This window comes from Austrofundulus limnaeus, unplaced genomic scaffold (assembly GCF_001266775.1).
Source record: "Austrofundulus limnaeus strain Quisiro unplaced genomic scaffold, Austrofundulus_limnaeus-1.0 Scaffold7, whole genome shotgun sequence".
NCBI classification, from domain to species: Eukaryota; Metazoa; Chordata; class Actinopteri; order Cyprinodontiformes; family Rivulidae; genus Austrofundulus; species Austrofundulus limnaeus.
In genome coordinates, this window is record NW_013952409.1 from 4,828,024 (window position 1) to 4,840,420 (window position 12,397).

The 12,397-nt window shown below is 36.5% G+C and overlaps 1 protein-coding gene across 1 annotated transcript in view; it reads left to right on the forward strand.

The window, feature by feature from the left end:
• Positions 1-12,397, forward strand: part of cdh13 (cadherin 13, H-cadherin (heart)) — a 325,369-nt gene that overhangs the window by 192,617 nt on the left and 120,355 nt on the right. Inside the window, exon 8 of the mRNA XM_014034245.1 lies at positions 11,294-11,472. Coding sequence (XP_013889699.1) covers positions 11,294-11,472 — 179 coding nt within the window. The remainder of the gene's footprint in view (positions 1-11,293; positions 11,473-12,397) is intronic.

Genomic DNA, 12,397 nt, shown 5'->3' on the forward strand with positions numbered 1-12,397 from the left:
GGAAATATATATAAAATGCAGATGGTGCATATTTGGAAATGCAAAAATGTTAAAAATGACTGAAAATAAATGTTACAGTTAAAACTAGCTGATGATAAAATGTATTTGTATGTATTACATTTAGGTAAGTTTTGTACATTTTTACACAACCGGTGATTGAACGGTATGAAGGAAAACCAAATTGCAATTTAGATTTTCCGCTCATGCAATTCTGATAGAAAATGGATTTGGTAGAAGATATGTGTGACTCAGCACAGAGGTAAAGATGCAAAATACTAAAACTTGTTCAGTTTTGTTAAGCTTCCTCAAACCACACCTCTGTCTGTACGTCTGCAGTTGTCTAACCTTTCTATGTGATCTGTCTTTTATTAGTTGGTGTATTTCCTGCATAAAATGCAGTGTGAGGTTGTGATCTTTCATTCTAATGGCTCTCCTGGGTCTTACATTTTAATGAGTTGCCCTGAGCTTTCAGTCTATGTTCCTCAGTCTACAGTAGTAAAGATGAATGTTTCACCATATGATAAAACCGTAGCTCAAGTAGTTAAAGTCAAGTAAAGCAGCAGGAGGGATACAAATAGAAATACGTACAGATTAAAAAATGTTATTTTCAACTTTTAGAAATTGTTTGTGTATGCATTTTATTTCAGTCAGCATGCATTTCAGCTGGTGCAGAAACTGGAAAAAAAATGGTAAAAGAAATTTATCTTTTTTGGTTAAAAAGACAAATTTTTACCAACCTTTGTTAAATCATGACTACTTGACCTTTTGACCTCCCCACGTTTGTTCTTTATTATAAAAAGCACACATTATTTTTGCACTTTCTTGATTGAAAACAGAACACAAACTGTGACCTTTAATTAATCCAGCCCTGAAACAAAATGAAAAGGTCGGCCTGGTCGTGAATCCAGAAGCAGCAGCCTAATTGAAAATCTTTACACAAACAGATAAAGCAAACTTAGGTATTTAAATTCTTAATAGCTGACTTCATTGCACTTTGGCTGAAACAGTTGGAGAGCACGCAGAAAACCCAGAAATGATCAACGCTGAATTCTCCGTTCCACATTGTGCACAACTTGTCCTACAATTTGTGTGATTAAATGGCCACGRAGGGCTTTTAGGGATAATTAATTCCTCTGATGATGATTTCATTTTGTTAAGCACAGACACACATTTGCTAAAATTTGTCTCTTCATGAAATGGTCAAATTTAAATATGCTGATTTGGGTGGCACAGTGGAAAAAGTGGTCCCAGGATTCCCTCCTGGCCTTTCTGTGTGCATGTTCTTCCTGTGCACATGTGGGTTTTCTCCCACGGACCAAAACCATTGATGTTAGGTTCATTAATAACTAAATTAGGTGTAAGTGAGAGTGTTTTGTCTCATTTGTCCTGACACTTTTAAGACATAAAAAAAATCACAGTGAATTAACTCTGAATTTATGTTTTAAATTGTTAGCCTTTTTTAATTATCTGTCTTCATTGCCACTTCATCTCTGTCCTCCAGATTTTGCARCGTGAAAACTTCCTGTCCAAAATGTTGTTTTATTTGGTTTTTTCTCCAATTCGAATCAAATTCTTGCATTTTCATTCTGTCGTTTTGTAAAAAGATTGAGTTTTTCTCTTCTTTTAACCTTTTTCTTGGTTTTTTTCCCCTCTGCACAGTTCATTGACACAGTAGAAGGTAGYATTGCAGGTCATTATGCTCTGTGGAGTTTCTCGCAGCCTCAAGGCTTGACATTTGACTTCTTCATGGGACCTGTAACCTTCATTATTCCATCACAAGGGAATCGTGCATAAAAATGCAAATGAAGAGGAGTGAAGTCCACCACAGGAAGCCCTGAGTAACGTCTTAATAAAATAGTTGATGCGAGTTTAAGCATTCACATACRGAAATGGTGTTACTGAAACATCGTGAACATAAATATCACCTGCAGGCTTTAAATAGTTCAGTGTTTTAATAAAGACCTTTCTTTGGCACATGTTGTTATTTTCTGTTTTTTTAGTTTTAAAGCAAAATATCTAAAATTAACACAAAGCAGACTTTTTTTTTTTGTAAATAATACATTATATTTTAACCTAATATATATATATATATATATTTAAAAGCTGTTCAATGTGTTGAACCAGCTGCAAGATGAACGTGTTGATAAACGTGCAGAAGGTCTTTCTGAATGAACTCCGGTCTCATTCAGGTCTCATGACTCTGGAAGGTTTGGTGTCTCTGTGGCTGGAAGGTGAAAGAGAAACCATCAGGCTGCAGCCTGGTGAGAAGTGAGACCACCCAGCCTCTCGGTGGCCTGTAATATGACGCTCCGTCACCATTCAGCAAGAAGAAGCTGCACACAACTAACTGTTGCAGATAGTTTAGCATGTTTAAAAAAGTCCACCTGAATATCATTTGTTTGAGCCGACACTTTTTAAAATACATAAAAACGGAAAGTTTCCCATCACCTGCACTAAACCAGTTTGATAGTTTCACCTTTGCTCGCTCTTACTTTACGTTGCTAATTCTCAGTGCAGAACAATTAAAAATGCATGAGCATGCTAGGGAAAATTAAAAACGAAGCATTTCCATAAATGTCATTTGACTCATCTCATTAATGCGGACTGACGCCCGCTGCGCATGAAGGCAGCAGAGCTGCACCACGTCTCCGCCATGCAGCTCTGGGAGGACAGTTCAAATGATCCGATCAGTTCAGTCTTAAATAATACAAAACATTGTAAGTCAGACAGATTGTGTGTGAATGGTACAGGTTATCAATAGGGCTGTGTATTGGCAAGGATTTGGCGATACGATACATATCATGACAGAAGGGTCACGATACGATATATCCTGATATATTGCGATACTGTAAGCAAGGTGATATATTGCGANTATATATATATAGTTAAAGGGACGTGATTTCATTTGTAGCTCCCAGAAGCAGAATAAATATTGCTGGAGGCAAGGTGAATGCAGGTAATATCTGTGTGATTATTTGTTTTACATTTAAATACTATTTTTGTTTGTCTGCGTATATAAKTATTTATATACTGTATATTAATATTAATATTTTAAAACTGTTGTTCCACCACCTTTAAGCAAGAGTAAATCATTTTTAACAGATCAGAAGTCCTTATAGCTTAAAAAGCAAATTAATTAAATAGCTAAATATTGCACAACTCATAAAAACCTTTATTTTTAGTTTTAAACACATGATTAAAAGCGTTTTCTTTACTTTTTACTCAGTGTAACAGCTGGTAATTACTGAATTCAGTGTCATACATTTGCTGCAGCTTGTAATGTGAAACTGAAACGGTCTCAAAGCCACAATATTTATTATATTTAATATTTTATATGCACATTTATTATAGAAGTCTGCAGCTCAGATTTATTTATTTATTTTTATGTTATTTACTTGTAAAGCTGTTGATTTGATTTGTGTCCACAGCTTCCCAAGTGTCCTTTCTTTGCTGTTGCAAATGTGACTGGTTTAAAAAAAGATGAAAATGGTGTACCTTTCACAGGAGAGCAAGAAGTCAGTTTTCAAGCAATATACACGATTTAACAAGATAAAACTCACTGATGTTTGTTTCTGCAAACAGCATTTTCCAGCAAAGATTTTTTTATTGTTATTTTGTTTCCAACTTCATCTTGTCATCATCACCTTCCACTTGGTTTGGTTACTCCTTTGCGCTCTTTGCTAAAGGATGCTGATCATCAAAGTAAAATGACCTACTGTTCTATTTATAATAACACATAAAAATTATATTTAATTAATTTCTGCTGCTGGTTTTCATTCTAAACAATTATGACAATACTTATTAAAATGATTTGTCAATTTAATGGTAGCTTATAGTTGGACTTGTTTAGTTTTATTTTTATTTTTTGGGTGGGGGTGAGCTTTGATTGATTCCTGTGTTTTTACCTGGTAACATACTTCCCAAATATTAGCTTTAAAAGCWTCTGTATTCAAAAACAAATCTGAAAATACACTTGCAAAAGGAATACCAAGTGTTCATGGTGTTCATTGTGATTCTTTTCTCTCAATCTTTTTCTCTCCTTTGTAAATGACTTCCTACGCTTCATTTACTTTTTCAATTATCAAGTTAAGATTTGATTTCATTACCAAGGTTTGATTGTCACTGCGTAGGCCCGAGTTGTTTATCAGGTTTCTCTTTTCATTAGCTTACTACTATTTATATTTTCATTAGCACAGGTGTCATCAGCGTGCAGTCACAGGAGGAATAACCATCATTATGCACCTTTTGTCAGTCACTTCAAACCATAAACAAGCATGTGCAAAGTCRTTTCATTTTTCATTTAGTTTTTCTGTTGACCAGGAAATGCTCTTAGAGCCTTGTGTTTCAGAAGGGGTCCTGCTTTCTGCATAMATTTAGTGTGATTATCCAAATTCTTTGGGGGAACAAACAGCAACATKGCCTCCAAGCAGTTGCTCATAATGGCATGACAATCAGTGGCTGACACGTCGCTGCAGAGCTGCAGGTATTAACAGGAACACTTAAATACATTTTGAATCACAATAAAAAAAGTTTGAGTTTGTGTGACTACAACAATAGAAAAACATGCCTATTTAACAACATTTTARGCAAAGAGTCTTTAAAAATTGAGGACTATTTGTGTGCATGGTTTATGATTCTGCATTTTTGGCTGTACAATATTTTGTTGGCCACCTCATCTTGTTTGGACTCAAATGCTCCATACTTGTATGATTTATTCTATTAGAGTAAACTTTCAAGAAGAATATAGACAGTATTAGATCACTTTTATGATAATGTTCATTGACAACCAGGGGTGTATTTTTAGACCTGGACTTTTCCATTGGATGCTGGGTAGGTAGACTGGTTGGAGAAACATTTGCAGGGTTTCCTGCAGCGTATTATGAGCCTGGCGGGCCACCAGACTTTTACATGCCTCCCCGCCAGGTTAAGCTTTGTTTGTTTACTCAGAGCGGACGTCGACCCGGGGAGCACGCGCTAAAGTAGTAAAGCTAAAAAGCTATCGTAATGACTCTCAGTGTGCAAAAAAAACTGTCAGTCATCTAAAAACTCTTTAGAGTTCAACAATATGTTAAACAAGTGGCAGCTGCAACTCGCTGGACCCACAGAAAAACACTCCTCTGACATCTCTCTGTCCCAGCCGGCTGCAGGCAGCGGGTCTCATCTCTCTCTCTCTCTCTCTCTCTCTCTCTCTCTCTCTCTCTCTCTCTACTCAACACAAGTAGCCCCTCCCTCCTCTGAAAATTAACCCTTTAGGACACAGATAGCAAAACACATTGTTTTCTGTGATTGGTGAAGTCCCTTCTTATAGTTTTATTTTTTATTATATTACTGATATTTTACAAGGATTGGAATTCTTCTGAGGTTTTACAAAGATGAYGTGATTTGAAGATTTTATGGTTTACAGTTTCTTTAAAAAATATTAGTATTTAATTTRACAAAACATTTTTGTTGAAAATTACAAATGTGTTCATTTCTACAAAACTGCCAAATATATTTACAAAATGCACTGAATTTCAATTGTTACTGATTCAGATTAGCAAAAACCAAATACTGTTTTATGTTTAAATATCAATTTTATGCTATAAAATAAATCCTACATCCATTCTGTCCCTCTTCCTGCTCAGTCAGGGTGGGAGCTGGAGCCTGTCTCAGCAGCCTTTGGTTGAAAGCAGGGGACACCTGGACAGGTCTCCAGTCCATCACAGGGACACAGACAGAGACAAACTGTCCACCATTCTAGTCATGTTGGAGTCACACAGAATGTTTTAAAACTGAGAACTCAGATCTGAGTTGTAATCACTCATTATTAATAACAATTTATCATATCAAACATTGCCCATTATTATTGATATTTTTGTGAGGAGTTTTTAACATTAAGATGTAATCAGGCAGACATACAGTATATACACATATACATACTGTATATTATTAGTAATACTATAATTAAAGGTGAGCTGTGTAAATTTATGTTTACATCAAACAAGTAGTCCCTCGCTAAATGTTTTACAATAACACATAATTACATTACATTGAGTCAAATTTTCAAATTTCTTGTTAACATTTTTGGGCTGTTGGTGGGCTGTCAAAACAGCCCTACCACCGGGCTTAGCTGGTTTTCTGGGGGAAACCCTGCATTTGTGACTTTCTTTGAGCTAAAAGTTGTTGCACAGAYTTTTGAACTGAAGTGACGGGGCTGTGCACCTCTGTGACTCTTATGAGGAAGTTAAGACACTATTTAGTGCCCACGTTTGGCAGAAGGCCATTCAATAAGCTCTAGGCATGGCAATGTGCCAGCCAGTCAACAACAGGTGAAATATGTTGGAATAAATGAACCAGTAAACAAGAAGTGTTGTTCCAGTAGTCCTGAAATGTGTCTCCTGCGGTTGTATTTCTCTGGTTTGTTTGATCTGTATTTTTCTAACTCACAAATACTCTATTTTCATGTTGAATACCACCACCAGACCCCAAACCGTTATTTTTCACTCCAGCTATTTATTTATTAAAGTCTGACAAAAGTGTTTTATCTGGTCTATTTGCTCCACAGAACACTTAGAACACTTAGAACCACTTATACCTCCACATCTTTAACCATGAATTCATTGGATTTGAAGAAAATATATTTGCAATTATCTCTTTTAAAGGACGAGTTTAACAAAAGGCACAAAAGCAAGCAGACAAGCCAGCATCATAACACCGAGTTGTTTTGTAATGGCAACAACAGGCAGGCAAGCAACGTAGGTAGGCAGAGAAAATTTCAAAACAAATAGATCTGCTGATAGGTGCTACACAGTGTGCACAGTGCGTGTTTCATTCTGTGATTGTTTTCATACCGCATAATCAGAACTGAAGAGTAGAGTTTAAACACTGAAAAATACTTATTTGGACAATGATATTCAGAAGCAAATGTTGCTTCTTGGGATTTTTTTTATCAACATTACTGTTTTTGCTGTATGCTAACTTATATTGCTTAAAAAATACTAATACTACCATTTGCAATGGTAGATTGAAAAACGTACACTAGATAACTTCTGCAAATGTATTAAACCTGTACATTTACTGTTTCAGTCTTTCTTTAACTTGTTTCTTTTATGCGCTATGCTTTATKTTTAACCAATTAAATTAAATTAAACTAAAACAACACAAGTGAAGCTAAACGTAGGTACATAAATAAACATAAACACAAGCAATAATTTAAACAATATTTTGCAACACAAGAATTTTCAGTCATTTTAGCTACTTGTTGGAAAAGGAGTGAGTGAACGTTACACATGTTAAAATTCACCCCTTTGTACTATTTTTCTTTAACATACCTTCATGTTGAATTACAAATTAACACTAACATACTTTACTCAACAAATCTGAGCATAAATGCAAATTTATCCATATTATCAGACTTCTGTTTTCATAATGTTGTCATAAATAGTTAGCATTTATAGCCTATTTTCAGTCACTTCTGTAGGTACAGTATAAACCTTACACCTTTTAAGTGTTGTTGCCTAAATTTACAGTTGAAACTACAAAAATAAAAGGTTTTATACATCAAAAAGTCTTCATTTTTTGGTGGAATATTTGTTCTTACTATTCTTTTCTGCCTCTAGTTAATTATTTTCTGTGTGTGTTTCATCTTGACTTACGTCTCCCACCACCTCTTCATTGCATTTTGCCTCTGAATATGCTAACGGTTCATCGCTCCACATGGTTGATAGTGGAGAAGACGATTCATCTTTGAACTCCCTTTGATCTCATTCACACCTTAGAAGAAAATGGCTTAGCCTTTGGTCTTTTCCCTCCCTTGATTCTGATTAATACAAATCCCATTCCTGGTTTTACATTCTGCATAATTTAAATTGAAATTTCAATCACTGGCACTCATCTCGTTGCAGTGTAACACTTCAACAGCACGCGCACACTCACAACAGACAGCACATCCAAAGACTAGCATCACATTTACCCTCCGTTTTTTTTTTTCTTTTTTTTTCTATCTTGTCTATGTTGTCTCACTTCATCTTTCCTTTTTACACTGTGTCAGTTCCCTGGTGGCACCCACAGATCTGCCAGCCCCCGCTGATTTCCCTTGGTGTTTGAGAAAGATATAGGAGTTAGCTGTAGGCAACAGCACCATGTCCCAACAGCCTGTGTGATGAAATCAATCCACAACATGTGTATCTGTGCCTTCGTTTTTTTTGTGTGTCATTCTCTGAATTTTCTCGTGTGAATTGGTTGTGTTTTACCTTCACAGTCCTTTCCTTTTACTTTACCTGAACAATTCATTGTAAACTCACTTGACAGACATGCAGCGTTCACAGACTTGCTCTCTTCCAGCTYCCTCTTTATTACATTAGTTGTTTTTTTTCCCATCTGGACTGAGCTGGTGTCATGTGATAACACAGCAGATGGGTCCAAGTGATAGTGAGGTAATGGCAGTCCAAAGCATGCACATCYATCCCATCCAATAGGGTTAAAATCGATTTGGTCTTGGCTACTTCCAGAAGATGAGACTGATAAGAGATTGAAATGCGTCACGAATGAGGCCCCTATGTGTTGGTACAGTGTGATTATACACAAAAATACTATAATATTGCACACAATCCTATTATATGAATATATTTATCATCAGATATTTTTTGTCTATGGTTGTGTCCTGTCTCGATGTGTGTCATGGTAACACAGTGCTAATTATGACCCCCTGCACGCAAAACGTGGGTCATATTGTTATTGTACAGTTTATTTTTCTTTTTTTKTTCCCAGAGTTGTTTGGTCAWCTGTAACACAGAAACGGCTGCACTGATTAGCATGAGATGTGGTGTGAATGTAGATGTGTCTGACCTACACTGTGCCAGCCAATGGTTTTATGATAAACCCCGTATTTGCGGAGGGGGCTTCATCTGAAAAGGAGGTGGTGTCTGATCACACAAAAAATGCTTATAACTCAAAAAAACTATTCAACATATGAGCTTCAGATTGTTCTGTTGCTGTTCAGCTCTGATGAAGGGCTATCCATCGGGCCCACCAATGAGCCTGGCAGTTTGTGAGGGGTTTTACGAGCCACTGACATTAGCTTACAAATTACAATTTTTTAACATATCACATAAATATAAAAATATATCTTTGGTTTAAAAAAGGTGAGTTTTTGTCTCTTTTTTTTCCATTAAGATTTTTTTCTGTTAAAGCTGTGAGTTTTTCTCTGTTTGTAGGTTACACCAGGGATTACAGTATTTGAGGAGGACTAGGTTAGCTTGTCTCTGACATCAAGTAAAACTTGGGGAGAGATTGTGTTGCATTGGAAAGATCTTGGTTTTTGCAACCCAACGAGTGAATAATTCATTGAGATCGTTCAAGATAACCAATTTAGTCACCGTTTTTAACTCTAATTGGCTGCTGCTTGGTGTGTTAAGCTGTCCACACTTACACTTGCAACAGTGTGCAAATGTGTGAGTGCTCACTCAGTGGTCTCCTAAYATTGTTGCTTTCAAGGTGTGAAGTGGAACTGAGTACAGGTAATGAAGGAGACAGCGCTGTGTAATTATTCTGCGGAGGAAGAATTACCAGTTTACTTCACCMTTTATGATTCACCTTGAAGTGCAAATGCCAAGGGGACAAAACTCACACCCCTGAGCCTCTCATTGCTTTCAATTGGACTGAAGGCAGTTGCTATACACCGCTGTTATTTAATGAAAACTTTGTACATTTTCCATTAGCACTTTTGTGCTTAATATGAACAGTTTGTCTAATGCACTGTTGCAAGCTGTTATGAAGTATCAAGATGTTATAAAGACATGTTTATGAGTTGATCTACATTTCCTTTAGCTTTTTAGAAAAACGTTTTGGATCAAAAATATTTTGAAACAGATTTTTTGCCAGAAAAGATGTAAAACTTCAGTTTTCTTATTAATATTAAAAAGGAAATGGGGGAAGAAAAGTTTTCATGTAWCATATTCTACGCAAAATGCATTTCTGTTACATTGATAAAAACTGAAAAGTAAAACGTCACTCATGTTTTGTGYCAGTGTTGCAACACAAGCCTAATAATCATATCTGTCATTATAAAAATGACAGTACATCCTCTTTATGCAAAACATTCCCTTAATTCTCTCACACACGCACAACTGTCATATACACTGACTCATAAAAATGCAATAAAAGGCTTTTCTACAACTGGCAATGTATTTACAAGGACATGGACCAGTGAACGGAAATATTTAATAGACACTTCTGCCCACATTGTAGAAATAAAAGAATAAAAATAAAGTTATATATACAGTATTTAAATGAGAGAAGTCTGTATATTGAGATYATGTTGTGTACATTTCTGGATGTGAGGACTGAATGTGTCACACTGAACTGGTGCAACAGTATCTCATCACTGGCAGGAGACAGACATTGAGGGTTAAGAATAGCCTCCTTCTTCAGTCCATATACTGTATAGTGGGCAGGTTTTTCCATTTTTTTCCCATTACCAAATGGATTTAACCCCGCTGTTAAAGCTGACATGACAGGAAGAGCACATTGATATAATGGGTGAACTTATTCCAAAAAAATAGCCGTTTAAATTTAAAATTTCATACGTTTGTTGCATTAATTCAACACGCATGTCTTGTTTAATTTGTATCAACATCAGGCAAACAGGTTCTTCACCGGAGCTGCTTTTTTGTTTGAATATATTTGTTTTTTTTTCTCTCCTAGATTGTTCTTAGTTTAGCATGAGTGTCAAACTCAGTAACACAAAATTCAAAACTTGGTCTGAGCCAAAGACCAATCTCTTTCAGTATTTATAAAAAAATAGCAAATTATTATTATAGAAATACATAAATACCCTGACAAATAAAGAAAAACTATCAATTTAAAAATACACAACACTAGCCTTTATTTTTTATACAATTCTGTTTATTATTTCTTAGAGGTACATTTTCTCACAATCCAGCATGAGTTGAAAAAAAGAAAAAACCTTCCCTAAAAGTCCAGAATACAGAGCTAAAGTCAACTACAGTTGAGGAAAAATAACTGCACTAAATAGGAACAACAAAACTTATTTTATATTGAAAATTTGGGGCTGGATCAAATGTTAAAGAGAGCCTTGAGTTGGACACTTGCTTTAGCATTTGTGTAACTTGTTTATAAAGATCCATTTCACTGTTCTTTTCACTTAAGCTTGAAAAAAAAAACACAAACAATAAGGCATTGAACCGCTTCTACTATTATTTGTCATCAACACAGCAGCAATCCTGCCGAATTAATCTTAAACTTTTGAAAAATTTGATCCAGATTCAAGCTTGTCCTTTACCTTCTTCCCCAGGAACCACAGTGATGACGATGACGGCGTTCGACGCAGACGACCAAGGCACAGATAACGCTGCGCTGCGTTACAACATCATCAGACAGTCTCCAGACAAACCGTCACCCAACATGTTCTACATCGATGCAGAAAGAGGCGACATTGTGACCGTAATTTCTCCTGCGCTACTCGACAGAGAGGTGGGTTCACCGCTGTGCCTCTGGAGTACTCATTGTGTCACGTTGAACTTATCCGTAACCCTTTCTCCTTGTGGAACATCGCGTGCGTTTTGGCTGCAGTCAGTGTTGTCGCTAAGTTTATTTACTTCAATCCCTGGAATTTTAAAAAAGGAAACGTCTGTATCTACTTCCCAGTTTATCAGCAGTGCAGTCAGTGAGCAGAGGAAATTGTATGCATACAGTATGGGTGTGGAGCATTAAGTACCACTTATAAGTGGTCATGTGTATCTTGGAGCAGTAATATATTCCGGTGAGCAGGCATATGAAGCCAGATGAGCATCTTTCCATTTCTCCATCTAACCAGAGCGAGACAACGAGATGATTGCTTTCCTAGCAGGGTGACGAATCCCAGAACATCGATTGGGTTCGCTGGTGGAAGAGGAATATTAGCTGTTGTCAGACACTTAGCGAGCRGTTTAATTGAGGTGATACACACTCATCCGTCGGCTCTGGTGCTGTCCAACAAGCTTGGTTGAAAACCTGCCATCCGGAACTGCTGGAACCATGGCGGCTAAATGCTCTGATGAGCCAATCTCAGTGCTACAGTAAACTGTTAAATAGAGGTGTAATTGATTAACAGTACAATGAAATGAGATGTAGTAAAAGAAGGGAGCCCAGTTTGCTGCTTTTGTKTGGTGATGAAAGACCAGCACATTTTGAAGAGAAAGGGTAGAGATTGTTTTTCATTTTGTGTTAAAAGGATGAAACATATAGATATATATCATTGTTGGTACATTGTTGGTGAACAAGATCAGTGGCGATCACTTAGAAGCTAAATTAAACTAAAATCCCAGCCTGCTCTTGGCCGCCACAAAGCAACAACACTGGATTTGTCTGAAGCAGTGCTGGACAGTGTATCGGTTCGTACCGCAAACGTTTTTTTGAT